The sequence below is a fragment of the Gorilla gorilla genome, chromosome 20, assembly GCF_029281585.2.
Source record: "Gorilla gorilla gorilla isolate KB3781 chromosome 20, NHGRI_mGorGor1-v2.1_pri, whole genome shotgun sequence".
NCBI classification, from domain to species: Eukaryota; Metazoa; Chordata; class Mammalia; order Primates; family Hominidae; genus Gorilla; species Gorilla gorilla.
The window spans coordinates 50,041,751-50,056,566 of NC_073244.2; the positions used below are offsets into that span (position 1 = coordinate 50,041,751).

The 14,816-nt window shown below is 51.1% G+C and overlaps 1 protein-coding gene across 2 annotated transcripts in view; it reads left to right on the top strand.

Moving 5' to 3' along the window:
• SPINT2 (serine peptidase inhibitor, Kunitz type 2) overlaps window positions 1-14,443 on the top strand; it is a 28,427-nt gene extending 13,984 nt beyond the window's left edge. Inside the window, exons 2-7 of one of the 2 annotated variants that reach the window (XM_004060657.5) lie at window positions 5,672-5,842; window positions 9,909-9,968; window positions 11,171-11,224; window positions 12,112-12,273; window positions 12,530-12,568; window positions 13,832-14,443. In XM_004060657.5, coding sequence (XP_004060705.1) covers window positions 5,672-5,842; window positions 9,909-9,968; window positions 11,171-11,224; window positions 12,112-12,273; window positions 12,530-12,568; window positions 13,832-13,998 — 653 coding nt within the window. In that variant the 3' untranslated portion in view covers window positions 13,999-14,443. The remainder of the gene's footprint in view (window positions 1-5,671; window positions 5,843-9,908; window positions 9,969-11,170; window positions 11,225-12,111; window positions 12,274-12,529; window positions 12,569-13,831) is intronic. The other variant, XM_055369267.2, reaches the window with a different exon arrangement.
• The last annotated feature ends 373 nt before the right edge of the window (window positions 14,444-14,816 follow it).

Consider the following 14,816-nt stretch of genomic DNA (forward strand, 5'->3'; position numbering starts at 1 on the left):
CATTTGTGAGCATACAAAATAGCACTTGAGTCATATTTTTCATGATTGCTTCCCAATACTATTCTAAGACCAACATAGCATTTTGTCATTTCGTAATAATAGAATTCCTCATTAAGGAATAACTTTCTAAAAATGTGTCCAACCCATTTCCCCCCAGCCTTGGCCGTTTCCTTTGGTATGTTGGTGTCTGTGACCCTGTCATTGAGTGTGACTGAAAACAGAGGCCTGGCAGAGGGCCTGGCCTTGGTGAGCCCTCAGATTGTGATAAAGACCCTGAGGAATGTTTTGGCTTTTAGGCAACCTCAGTTCTGTTTTCCTGCTGCCTGTTGATGCAGTGGCTTTTTCTTCCCATCAGTCTGAAGGGTCGTGTTAGTGCCTGGGCTCTCATCAGACCACGGGGAACTCATCCTGGCACTGCTCCCTGCCTCACTTTAACCACCTCAAGTCTCAGCATTCTCGTTTGTAAAGCGGAGATATTATTACGTGATTCACAGTTTTATTGTGACCATTAGAGGTAGGGCACATGATATGCCAGGCATCATGCTTGGCGAAGGCAATAAGTAATGCAGCCAGGTGCTGTGGCTCCTGCCTATGATCCCAGCACTTTCAGAGGCGGAGGCAGGAGGATCACTTGAGACCAGCCTGGGCAACATGGTGAGAACCCCATCTTTACAAAAAATTAAAGTTAGCCGGGCGTGGTGGTGGGTGCCTGTAGTTCCAGCTACTCAGGAGGCTGAGATGGGAGGACTGCTTGAGCTCAGGAGGTCGAGGCTGCAGTGAGCTGTGATCATGCCACTGTACTCCAGCCTGGGTGACAGAGTAAGACTGAGTCTCAAAATAAATAAATACAAGGTTTTTGCAGAACAGTGAATGAGAAAATGCACTGTTGTTATTTGTGGTGGAAGTGAATACTATATGGCCTGTGTTTCCTGAAGGAACACTGCCTCCATTAAAACAAATGAGCAAACAAAATCCCTTTTCATGACTTCAGTTCTCTCAGGCCTGAGAGTAAAGTTTACATCATAGATGCTTAAAAACAATTCAGTTAGTAAAAGCATGTGAAAAGATGAGATGATTTGTCTTCAACGAGGAGCTTCCTTCCATACTCACAAAAAGATGTGTGTCTTAACATAGTAAGGACATGGTTAAATTTAGTCTTATTTGGACCTAACTTCAGCCAATTAATCTGCTACTTAGAACTCTTTTACTCAAATGAAATTTGAGTAAAAAAAAAATTTTTTTTTTTGGCCAGGTGCCGTGGCTCGTGCCTGTAAACCCAGCACTTTGGGAACCCGAGGCGGGTGGATCACCTGAGGTCAGGAGTTCGAGACCAGCCTCACCAACATTGTGAAACCGCGTCTCTCCTAAAAATACGAAATTAGCGGGTGTGATGGCGCAGTCCTATAATCCCAGCTACTCAGGAGGCTGAGGCAGGAGAATCACTTGAACCTGGGAGGTGGAGGTTGCAGTGAGCCGAGATCGCACCATTGCATTCCAGCCTGGGCAACAAGAGCAAAACTCCATCTTAAAAAAAAAATTATTATAAGAACTTTCAAGTATATACAAAGCAGTGACACATTTTGTAAACCCCCATGCACCGTCACACAGCTTCAACAACTACCAACATCTGTCTTTCAGACATGTTTTTAGTCCAAGTTTTCTCTTAATAAAGAGACTTTTTCTTTTTCTTTTTTGTTTGTTTGAGACTGAGTTTTGCTCTGTCGCCCAGGCTGGAGTGCGATGGCAAGATCTTGGCTCACTGCAACCTCCGCCTTGCAGGCTCAAGTGATTCTCCTGCCTCAGCTTCCTGAGTAGCTGGGACTACAGGTGCCCACCACCATGCCCAGCTAATTTTTGTATTTTTAGTAGAGATGGGGTTTCGCCATGTTGGCCAGGCTGGTCTCGAACTCCTGACCTCAGGTGATCCGCCCGCCTCAGCCTCCCAAAGTGCTGGGATTACAGGCGTGAGCCACCGTGCCTGACCATAAAGAGATGTTTCTAAATTCTCCTGGGACAACAGTGAAGTTCTACCTTTCCTTCCTACTTTACCCAAGGAACCTGAAAATAAGGCTGCTTTCTGAAACTTAAACTACCAAGTCAATGATATTTAGAGCAGATGTAAGCAGCTGTCTAGACACAGAATGGCTTCCTAGGCTCGCAAGACTTGTCGTGAAGCCCCCAGCATGTCAACAGAAAGCGTCCAAGCTAGAAGAGGCACTGGCTCACAGCAGCACCCCAGAAAGGAAGCGTCTCAGGGACAGATCGTGACCATGCTCCGGAAGAGCTGTCCTGAGCCGCTACTGTGAGCATTTGGCCTGCCTGACAGATTCCGTTGGTGAGAATATTCTTAGGAATCATACAGTAAACTAACTTTATTCTGACTTCAAGCATCGTGTTCCATTGATGCTTGCTTTCCAAGGTGTTTTGCTGATTCACATCAACATGCAACCTGCTTGACAGAATACAGTGATGTTCTCACTGTAAATTCATCACCTGCTGCTGTGGTCTCATGTATCATCCCGTGCGCTGTTAGCTGAGGCCAGTGCTCCTGTGTCTCCTCAGCACGAGGGCACTGGCAAGAGTGCATGTCTGGGCCTATAAAGATGTTGGCCAGGTTCTAGGCAGGGTTGAATTCACCAAGGTAACTGCCATCCATCCCTCGATAGGCATTTTTTCTCCTACACACCCTCAGGCACATGCCACGTGTACCTGGCACCCTTACTTACGAAGTTACCGAGTTCCTGCCATGATACTGTGGGTCACCCTGCTTCATTCTCAGGTGTGGTGTCGGGTGGTTCCTGCCTGGGCGCCCGGTGGTGTTGGGCCCTCCCTCAGGTTATTGGTTTTTGTTTTGAGATGTAATTCACATGCCATATGATTCACCCATTTAAGGTGTACAATATTCCCCTGAAGTTTATTGTGGAAAAAGGCTGTGTCTGACACTGCTCAGGAAGCTAAGACACAAAGCAGCCAGAGTGGCTGCCAGGGCTCACTGTGGCAGGGCAGCGGACAGGCTGCTGGCGCCTCTGTAGCTGTTGGGTGCTCTTGCCTTGATGCTGTTTTCAGCTTTGGATTGTAATTGGGTCCCACGTGGGTCCTCTTCATCTCGTCTTGTTGGTGGCAGTGTTGCTCCCAGCGTTGGGGTGGGCAGAGTCACACACCAGAGGACCTCCTCCTGCTGTTTTCTCTGGACCTTGTTGATTATGTGTTTTGTGACCTTTGGCATATTGTACCTGTTCCAGGTGTACAGCCAGCTGGTTTTGGTTGATGTGTAATGGAAAAAAGGTGCCCCTATTTAAAAAAAAAAATTTTTTTTTCTGCTTGTAGTCCCAGCTACTCAGGAGGCTGAGGTGGGAGGATCACTTGACCCTAGGAGGCAAGGCTTCAGCGAGCCATGGTCCTGCCACTGCACTCCAGCTTAGGTGACAGAGGAAGACCCTATCTCAAAAACAATTATATAGGCCGGGCGTGGTGGCTCATACCTGTAATCCCAGCACTTTGGGAGGCTGAGATGGGCGGATCACCTGAAGTCAGAAGTTCGAGACCAGCCTGGCCAACATGGTGACACCCCATCTCTACTAAAAATACAAAATTAGCCAGGTGTGGTGGCGCATGCCTGTAATCCCAGCTACTTGGGAGGCTGAGGCAGGAGAACAGCTTGAACCTGGGAGGTGGAGGTTGCAGTTAGCCGAGATCACACCTCTGCACTCCAGCCTGGGCAACAAGAGTGAAACTCTGTCTCAAAAAAAAAAAAAAAAATTATCATAAAATCACTCGTTTTAAGTACATCATCCAAGGATTTTTAGCACCTTCTAAAGAGCTGTGCAGCTATTGCCACAATCCAATTTTAGAACATTTTCATCATCCCCTAAAGATCCCTTTACCCATCACTCCCCATTCCCACCCCCGGTACCAAGCAGCCACTCATCTACTTCCTGTGTCTATTGATTTGCCTTTTATGGACATACTGTACACTTTCATTCATATGAAGTGTCTAGATAAGGTACCCTCTAACGGGTGACTTTTCATGGTTAGCTTTTTTCAAATGATAGGGAATTTCCTGCTTCAGAAGATGCTTTTTCTGCTGTGCTACTTACCTGTGATCTATTGTGTGGGTGGGATTTCCTTGGAGGCATGTATGTGTTTGTTTGTTTTGCAGAGTAGCAACCTTTTTTGTCCATTGATTAGTGTTCTGTGGAACATCTGGTTTCATGCCCATCACTGTGACATATTTGGGGAGACACAACAAAAGATATATCCCTAGTGGGTGAAACAAACCTAACAAACATGAAAACAACTAGCGAGGAGTCAATGACAACATCTAAGCAAGCGTTTGGCTGTGGGATGCTTTTATTGGAGACATGTTTATCAAGCACCCTGTGCCAGGCCCTGTGCAGGTTGGAATGCCCTTGTGCTGAGCAGGCAGAGGTGGGTGAAGGCCAGGGTTAGGGTTGGGGTGATAACCGTGATACAGGAGCAGACATGGAGCCACACAGCCAGGCTGTTTTCTTTTCAGGTTGCCTTCAGTCCTTCCAGTGGAAAGGCTTATTTTGGTGCAGGTGTTGCTTCTAGCAATTGTTTCTCTCTCCCTTTCAGGAGAGCGTACCGACCTTTTGCAAGAAGTGTTTCTGGCTGGAATTTTATAACATTGGCTTTTGTTTCCCTTTTACTAAAGTAGGGCCAGATTTGAGGGTGCCTTGAAACCCAGAGGCCCATCTTGGTGGGCCCAAATAGGAGCTGTAACAAGCCGTGGTGCAGGGGTAGGACCTGTGTTGTCTTTGGAGCCATGGGCTGGGCTGCAGTCACTCGAGTTAAGAAGCTTCCTTCTGAGGCTCTTGCAGTAATTTGAGTGTCCTGTGGCCTGCCTGGGCAGAGAGTGGACAGGAAAGATCAGGAAAAGTGCGTGTGAGGACTACCGAGGGCGCTGATAGCGCCTCTCCTTCCCAACCTCACTTCTCTGGCTCTGACCTTTCAGCCCTAAGCTCCCCTTGGCCCTGTGGGATGGGGCAGCATCCAGAAGGGTCTTGGAGTCAGGTTTTTGTTTTTTGTTTTTTTTTTAAAGTATGTTTCCATTGGGCGTGGTGGCTCGTGCCTGTGATCCCAGCACTTTGGGAGGCCGAGGCAGGCGGATTGCTTGAGCTCAGGAGTTGAAGACCCGCCTGGGCAACATGGTGAAACTCCATCTGTACTAAAAGTACAGAAAAAAAAAGCCCAGCATGGTGGCGCACGCCTGTAGTTCCAGTTGCTCAGGAGGGTGAGGCAAAAGAATGGTTTGAACCCGGGAGGCAGAGGTTGCAGTGAGCTGAGATCGAGTCACCACACTCCAGCCTGGCGATGGAGTGAGACTCTCTCTCCAAAATAAATAAATAAATAAAGTTATGTTTCTACACTGGATGTGCATGTCTTCAATAATGGGGACAGGGGACAAAACACACAACTGAAATACAGTTCAATGGGTGGGTTGCTGTCTTTATTGTTGGGCGACGTGTTTATACAAGGAAGGAAGCACTGAGTGGGCCTGTTGATGATCTGGGCTTGGGAAACGGCTCACAGAGGAACTGCTGGAACTCAAGGCTCTGGTTCTCCTGGGGGATCCATGTACAGGTCTGTGCGTGTCCTTTGTTGCCAGGATTGCCCTGCCAAGCTAATGGGGTTGTGCTTCGCGTTTCAGACTTCTGCCTGGTGTCGAAGGTGGTGGGCAGATGCCGGGCCTCCATGCCTAGGTGGTGGTACAATGTCACTGACGGATCCTGCCAGCTGTTTGTGTATGGGGGCTGTGACGGAAACAGCAATAATTACCTGACCAAGGAGGAGTGCCTCAAGAAATGTGCCACTGTCACAGGTGAGACGGTAGTAGTTGGAGCTTTTGTTTTTTTCCTTTTTTTTTGAGATGGAGTCTTGCTCTGTCGCCCAGGCTGGAGTGCAGTGGCGCGATCTTGGCTCACTGCAAGCTCCGCCTCCCAGGTTCACGCCATTCTCCTGCTTCAGCCTCCTGAGTAGCTGGGACTACAGGCGCCCGCCATCACGCCCAACTAATTTTTTGTGTTTTTAGTAGAGACATGGTTTCACCTTGTTAGCCAGGATGGTCTCGATCTCCTGACCTTGTGATCTGCCGGCTTCAGCCTCCCAAAGTGCTGGGATTACAGGCATGAGCCACTGCACCCAGCCCCTGCTTTTTTTTTAGATAGGGTCTCACTGCAGCCTCCACCTCCTGGGCTCAAGCAGATCCTCCCACCTCAGCCTCCTGAGTAGCTGGGACTACAGGCACATGCCACCACACCTTGCTCATTTTGAAATTTTTTACAGAGGCGGGGGTCTCCCTATGTTACCCAGGCTGGTCTTGAACTCTTGGCCTCAAGTGATCCTCCCACCTGGGCCTTCCAAAGGGCTGAGATTACAGGCGTGAGCCACTGTGCCCAGCCAGATTTTGCTCTTTAGAGACAATTTATTAACTGGAATGTGGATACTTTCCTCTCTTTATTAGTTCTTGACAGTGGAATCTGGGTGACGTTTTAAAAAGCAGAAGAAACAGGCACCGTGTGAATGTCCTGGTGGCCGTACAGTGGTTTCACAGCAGACCCTCACTCCTCCTCTTCCCAGAAAGGCAGCAAAACAACAGAGCAGAGCTGGGGCCAGCGTGACCCAGCTTCCTTTCTCCCACTTTACTAAGTGCAAGTTTCAGAGCAGACCGAAGAGGAAGTAGCCTTGCCTTCTTGAGCAGAGGCTTTTTGATCCACTCCGACAGGGCTGCCCCTCTTGTTACCTGGGTATTTGGGTTATTTTATTTTATTTTGAGACAGAGTCTTGCTCTGTCGCCCAAGTTGGAGTGCAGTGGAGCAATCTCGGTTCACTGCAACCTCAGCCTCCTGAGTAGCTGGGATTCCAGGTGTCCACCACTACGCCTGGCTAATTTTTGTATTTTTAGTAGAGATGGGGTTTCGCAATGTTGGCCAAGCTGGCCTTGAACTTCTGGCCTCAGGTGATCTGCCTGCCTTAGCCTCGCAAAGTGCTGGGATTACAGGTGTAAGCCACTGCGCTTAGCCGCTATTTGGGTTATTTTTAATTGTGGTACAAGTGACTTGAATAGCTCACCCCGCCAAGTTACCGGTCAAGTTAAAACAAACATACGTCCTGGAATCCATCCTCTTTGCGGCCCTCACCTGTGAGGAGTTCTGTGGAATCAAGGTAATTTTGACCCTGATAACCTCACAGTTTAAATTAAAGCCTAAACCTCCCAGCAGCGTGCCCTGGCTCTTAGCTGAGTGAGAAGGACTTCCTGAGAGCTGGTGGTGATGAGACATTGGCCCTTTGGGGCTGCTCCATCCCGAGTGTTCCAGAGACCCGAGGGTTTGGCCATCCAAATCCTATGTTAAAGATTTTCACTTTTTTCTTTTTTTCTCGCTTAGTCGCCTACCAGGCTGGAGTGCAGTGATGTGATCTTGGCTCACTGCAACCTCCACCTCCTGGGTTCAAGTGATTCTCACGCCTCAGCCTCTCAAGTAGCTGGGACTACAGGTGTGCACCTCCACACCTGGCTAATTTTTGTGTATTTGGTAAAGATGGAGTTTCACCATGTTACCCAGGCTGGTCTCAAACGCTTGAGCTCAAGCAATCTGCCTGCCTCCCAAAGTGCTAGGATTACAGGCGTGAGCCACTGTGCCCAGCTAAACATTTCACTTTAACTGAAAAAAACAAACAATTACACTGGCCTTTAAGTAAAAAATAAATAAAAATATTTTCAGCGGCACTCTCCCTAACATGTTTTTTTGATGACTTGGTGTTGTCTCTGTGAGCCACCATTGACCCAGTTACTGTATTTCTATTGTCAGCTGTGATTCATTATGAAGGAGGACTTGGGAGAAATATCTTTTGCTACCTTTTCTGAGCTATCCCAGTCAAGAGTTGCCTTTAGCAAATGTATCTGTCCATCCTGGCTGTTTGTTATCTCCTCAGGAAGGGAGCTGAAGTGTTGAGAACTCAGGCAGTAGACAGTGAACATAGCCAGGGGACATGAGTGGCTGTGTGTTCCTGGGAGCAGGCAGGTTAGCTGTCTCCCTAGAGTCTGGCCCCGCCTTGCAGGTCCAGAAAGCACATATTGGCATCTGACTGGATGCAATGCGTGTCTCTCGAGGCACTCCTATGTGAGTCTGTAAAGAGCTAAACACTGCCAGGGCTGCTAGTGCCTGGGGTCTTTTGCCGGCATATTCTCTCCCAGGCAGGCAGGCTCTGTGGGAAGGCAAGTGAGAATGAGACTGCCAGTGTATTAATTCATCATGAGAACCAGGACCGCCCCGGGGAGCAGGCACTTGTGTCCCCGGGCCCACGCCTTTAGTCCGCATAGGCAAGTCTGTAGTCCAGTTGCCAGAAGACTGCTTGATGAAGAGAGAGGCAGAACGCGGGGAGCTGGTTTTCAAGGTGACCGTTTAATAGCATCAGGCTAGGCCAGGCCCGAGGATGCGGAGGAGCCAGGGTTCCCTCCATCTTGGACAAGGTGTGGGAGATAAACGCTGTGTAAAATGTATCATGTTGGCTGGGCACGGTGGCTCACACCTGTAATCCCAGCACTTTGGGAGGCCGAGGTGGGCAGATCAAGAGGTCAGGAGATCGAGACCATCCTGGCCAACACGGTGAAACTCCGTCTCTACTCAAAATACAAAAGAAAATTAGCCGGGCCTGGTGGCGGGCGCCTGTGGTCCCAGCTACTCCAGAGGCTGAGGCAGGAGAATGGTGTGAACCCGGGAGGTGGAGCTTGCAGTGAGCCAAGATCGCGCCACAGCACTCCAGCCTGGGCGACAGAGCGAGACTCCGTTTCAAAACAAAAAATTTATCATGTTAACCTTTAAAAAAAGTGTTGTGTTTTGTTTTGTTTTTGTCCCCCCAAAGAGATTAGGTCTTTTTATGTTGCCCAAGCTGGTCTCAAACTCCTGGCCTCAAGTGATGCCCCCCACCCTTCACCCAGTGTAAGCACTGGTATTACAGTCAAATTAGTTAGATGAGTTGATACAGTTAAGCAATTATTTGGCCCTGGAAGTCACTGTGTTTTGATTGTTTGTTTCTTTCTTTGAGACGGAGTTTCACTCTTATTGCCCAGGTTGGAGTGCAATGGTCAATGGTGTGATCTCGGCTCACTACAACCTCTGCCTCCCAGGTTCAGGCGATTCTCCTGCCTCAGCCACCTGAGTAGCTGGGATTACAGGCATCTGCCATCACGCCTGGCTAACTTTTTGCGTTTTTTTGTTTGTTTGTTTTTTGAGACGGAGTCTCACTCTGTCGTCCAGGCTGGAGTGCAGTGGTGCGATTTCGGCTCACTGCAACCTCCGCCTCCCGAGTTCAAGCAATTCTCCTGCCTCAGCCTCCGGAGTAGCTGGGACTACAGGCGCGTGCCACCACACCCGGCTAATTTTTTGTATTTTTAGTAGAGATGGGGTTTCGCAGTGTCGGCCAGGATGGTCTCGATCCCTGACCTCGTGATCCACCCACCCTGGCCTCCCAAAGTGCTGGGATTACAGATGTGAGCCACCGCACCCGGCCCTAACTTTTGTATTTTTAATAGGTTTTGCAATGTTGGCCAGGCTGGTCTCAAACTCCTGACCTCAGGTGATCCACCCGCCTTGGCCTCCCAAAGTACTGGAATTACAGCCATGAGCCACCACACCCAGCCAAGTCACTGTCTTTTTAAGGTCACTTTGCACATCTCTGCTCTGATTCCCTGCAAGTTAATCTTAAGTTTCCTCTTCGGGAGGCAATCTTGGTTCCTTATTTCCAAGCTGTGGTCTGGCATGCACATTGAAGGTCCCATGTAAAGGAGAAATGGATGCTGCAGTGAGAGGCACACAGGGCCAGCTCATTCTTTGTCCCTGGCAGTCTCGAAAGCTCTTTCACTGTGCTGTTTCTTTGTCCCCTTGCAGAGAATGCCACGGGTGACCTGGCCACCAGCAGGAATGCAGCGGATTCATCTGTCCCAAGTGGTAGGTTCTTAAAGAGACCCGCGATGGAGTGAGGCCACCGGATGGGTCATTGTGAAAGGACACTTGTCATTTGGGAACTGTCACAGGCTTCCCTCTCATGGTTCTGTTTACTCAAAATTGGCAAACCGGGGGCTCTGCCTGGGCTGCCGGCTTCTGGCTCCAGCATCCTTATGGGGGAGTTTATACTGTCCAGCTGTCACAGGGGCCGGGGATCCTGCAGCACTTCCTGGCTGGCCCCCATCTCCTCCTGGAGGATGGGATGGAGGTGGCTGCTGCCCATGAGGCTCAGGCCCCTCCTTGCTGTGCTGGCCTCCAGCTGCTCTGCTGACCCCACTCCCCGCCCACCCTCCTGTGTGCCTGTTCTGTCTCCTCTGCTTCCTTTGCTCCCTGTTGCCATCGCTGTCCCCTGCCCTGTGGGCATCCTCTGTCCTCTGCCACCCCGGCCTCCCCGCCACTGCAGTGTGTGATCTCAAGATGTGTGTTAGCTTGCTTTGTAGTGCTGGCGGCTGCTGCCCCATTCCTCCTTTATGGTTTAAGGACTCTGCATCGGGCACCTGGGGTGAGTGGTCCCGATGCACTACCAGGTAGCAAATGCACCCTCGGGGCAGACCTCAGGCCATGGACTCTGGGAGGCTGCTGTGGAGGGGGGACTGCACCGCACCCCTGCTGGAGGATGGGACTCCCCCGGCAGCTGCTACCCACCGAGTGCACTGTAGCTCAGCAGCTGTTGGGCCGGCTGGCTTGCAGAGTGCTGGGGCGTTAGGGTGGTCACTTTCCAGCTTTGCTAGGCCTGGAGTCCTATGCCTGTCCTGGCTTTGCTCTGCCTGGCTCCCTGTTTATCCTCTGCTAGCCCCCCCACACACCAGCTCTGGTTTCCATCCTGTTGGAGAGGAACATGTCCCCCTCACTGTATTAGAAAGTGTGAACAAGACAGTGTTCCCTATAATATTAGGAGCTGTGGCGGGCTTGGTTTCTATAGGAACCCTGAGGTGGCGGCAGGGGCGCCTCATCCAGCACTCTCAGTGTGTGCGTAGAGCCCATTAGGGCTGGGGTGACGTGGCAGAGCCGGCCATGGAAGGGGCTACACACCCCTTCTTAAAGGCGTGTCCACACTCCTCAGTGGGCCCTTCCAGACCCAGACCCAGCTAGGCCTGTGTCCTGTGTCCGGCCCAGCCTCCCTAACACAGATGTTTGTGTTTCAGCTCCAAGAAGGCAGGATTCTGAAGATCACTCCAGCGATATGTTCAACTATGAAGGTAAAACTCCAAAGAGGCCAAGCGCGGTGGCTCACACCTGTAATCCCAGCGCTTTGGGAGGCTGAGGTGGGCGGATCACGAGGTCAGGATATCAAGACCATCCTAACATGGTGAAACCCCGTCTCTACTAAAAATACGAAAAATTAGCTGGGCGTAGTGGCATGCACCTGTAGTCCCAGCTACTCGGGAGGCTGAGGCAGGAGAATTGCTCGAACCTGGGAGGCAGAGGGTGCAATGAGCCAAGATTGCTCCACTGCACTCCAGCCTGGGCAACAGTGAGACTCTGTCTCAAAAAAAAAAAAAAAAAAAAAACTCCGAAGAAACTTATATGTGGGGCAAAACATGTATTCTTAGTTGGGTATTGAGAGACACTTGCGGATTTTCACTGAGGAAGTTGTAGAGCAGGGCTCTCCCCTCCCCAGGTGGTGGCAGCCCCCTGGGGTTGGGGTCAAGGTGACAGGCCCCACGTGGATGCCACCAGCAGTGGGAAGGAGGCTGCGCCTGTGGAGATGTGCGTTAGAGGCGCAGCCTGGCACGTGGCTCTGGAATTGACATTGTCCTTGAACCTCTCACCAGCGGCCTCAGAGTTCCCATGTATAAAATGAAGGGTCCCAGATAGGTCTCATAGAGACTCAGCCACTGCATGTAAAAGGCCTAGAACAGGGCTTGTCAGAGAGCAGTCTTCAAAGCTCCGAAGCCGTCACCTGGACCCATGGAGCAGCGCGTCAGAGCCGCTGCACTGGCCTTGGGTGTAATTTACAGGCTTCTCTATCAGAGAGATGTTTCTCTGTCTGCTGGAGCCGCAAGCCTCCTCAGGCACTTTCTGGCTTGCTTCCCCTCCTTGCGGGCCCTACTAATTTGTATTCCCTGGGCTGTCTTACTCCTAGAATACTGCGCCGCCAAGGCAGTCACTGGGCCTTGCCGTGCATCCTTCCCACGCTGGTACTTTGACGTGGAGAGGAACTCCTGCAATAACTTCATCTATGGAGGCTGCCGGGGCAATAAGAACAGCTACCGCTCTGAGGAGGCCTGCATGCTCCGCTGCTTCCGTAAGTCTGCAGCCCCTCAGCCCAAGAAGCCCCGCCCTTGAGGACCCCGGTCCATCTCCCCATCCCTAAAATATGAAGGCCTTGGAAATGCTGTTCTTGGGCCCACCAGGGCGGCAAGGCCTCTAAGCCCCAGAAAAGCTGGAAGAAAGCCCCTCAGAAAGAGCTCCCCATGGAGGCCCTGGCTGAGGGGATCCCCTGCGGCAGCTCTGTGGAATGGGGGCTGTGAGCTGACCTCAGGCTGTGTGTTCTCTTCCAGGCCAGCAGGAGAATCCTCCCCTGCCCCTTGGCTCAAAGGGTAAGTGGCCCCTTACCCTCCTCCTGCCATCAGCCTGCCTCCTCCCTTCCTTGACTGAGCTCAGCCCTGCCCAGCTGTGGTTTACATTATCCTTCACTGTGAACATCATCTTGGCAGAAAGTCATGTTTCTGCGTGAGAATGGCGAGGTGGTGGTTTGTCCCACCGTTCAGTGTACACAGTTGGGGCTGTAGTGAGTCAGTCACAAGGCAGGCCCTGCCCAGGCGGCGTGGGTGACTGGGGATGAGGTCTTCCTGTTGGGCATTTGAGGACTGCTGCACACGGGCCTGAGGCTGGCCTGAGGTGTGGAGGGAGCACTGCTGTGTGGGGCATAAGAGTTGGTCACAGGTGACAGGACGGAGGACCACGGGCCAGGGTGTTTCCCAACACAGTCTGGTCTGAGCAGGAGGCCAGGCCTCTGGCCTGTGTTTCTGAGCTTGAGTTGCAGGTGATAATGTTGGCACAAAGACCTGCCATGCCAGTCTGGCCTCTTTCTCCACCTGTTTCCCAGTGAAGGAGCCAGGACCTGGCCTGCGAGTCTGTCCTGTTCTAGCAGTGAAGCCTGGTTTGCCAGGCACGGGGCTGGGAAGCAAGCAGTCTGGGTCTGGAGGGTGGCCCCAAAAAGGCCAACTCTGCAGCTCCACAGCCACATGGGGGAGGCTGCCACAGGTCATACTCCTTAGCCAGATCCCCTCCTGAAGAAAAGCATCTGAGCTGACCAGCGAGACTGCAGTGGGGCAGACACTATTAAATTTGCTGGCACAGCTCTGAGTACCCCCTCGCTTCCACCCTGACTTCATCCCGCAGTAGCTCTCAGCCCTCCCAGCCCCTGCAGGGCCACGTCTTTCTCTATTGCCGGTCAGCGTGTGTGTGCACAAAGCCCCTAAGGTTTCATGTGTACACACCGGTGCTAAGTGTTTTTTACGCCCTTGTGCATCTCTCGGTCCGGGGCTCCTGTGCAGGTTGCCCTGAGAGTTGGGTTTTTAGTTCAAAAAGAAGGAACACAGATGACTACTCTGCTGGCGACACGGCCACTCTGCTAGCATGCACATAGCATGGCGCCTCCTTTTTTGGGGGACTCTCCTTGGTGGCATCTCTGGCAGGCTGTGTCCTCTCCAGCTGCAGTTCTGGACCCTCTCTGGGTTGGGGAGGGGCATTTGGTCCTCAGGCTGAGCCCACCTGGATTCCCCAGGCCCTTGGTGAGCGCCACTCTGGCTGCAACTCCCCTTGCCTGGCCCGTCCTGAGGCCCCTCTCTCGTCCTCAGTGGTGGTTCTGGCGGGGCTGTTCGTGATGGTGTTGATCCTCTTCCTGGGAGCCTCCATGGTCTACCTGATCCGGGTGGCACGGAGGAACCAGGAGCGTGCCCTGCGCACCGTCTGGAGCTCCGGAGATGACAAGGAGCAGCTGGTGAAGAACACATATGTCCTGTGACCGCCCTGTCGCCAAGAGGACTGGGGAAGGGAGGGGAGACTATGTGTGAGCTTTTTTTAAATAGAGGGATTGACTCGGATTTGAGTGATCATTAGGGCTGAGGTCTGTTTCTCTGGGAGGTAGGACGGCTGCTTCCTGGTCTGGCAGGGATGGGTTTGCTTTGGAAATCCTCTAGGAGGCTCCTCCTCGCATGGCCTGCAGTCTGGCAGCAGCCCCGAGTTGTTTCCTCGCTGATCGATTTCTTTCCTCCAGGTAGAGTTTTCTTTGCTTATGTTGAATTCCATTGCCTCTTTTCTCATCACAAAAGTGATGTTGGAATCGTTTCTTTTGTTTGTCTGATTTATGGTTTTTTAAAGTATAAACAAAAGTTTTTTATTAGCATTCTGAAAGAAGGAAAGTAAAATGTACAAGTTTAATAAAAAGGGGCCTTCCCCTTTAGAATAAATTTCAGCATGTGCTTTCTTTATGGGAGTCCTAATTTCAACCCTACCAAAATGATCACAAGACACTATCTGAGGTGTCCCATTCTAGAAATAGACCCCTCAAAATAGCGTCTTTCAGATCTTTTTGAATGAATCCACAAGATGAAATAAATGTCCTATTACTGAGTGCCCGTGAACTTTCGCCAAACCACACTTAGCCTCACCACCTGTGAACGCTGATATTTTATTACTCTATTTCACTTTTTAAAACTTCTGGCTACAACCCTCTGAACTGATCTTGATGTCCCACTATAGACTGTAGCCCACACCTTGAAGCACTGCCCTCGAGGGTGCAGGAGGGGCGCCTGCTGTCCAGGGAGGACCAAGACCTTCCGG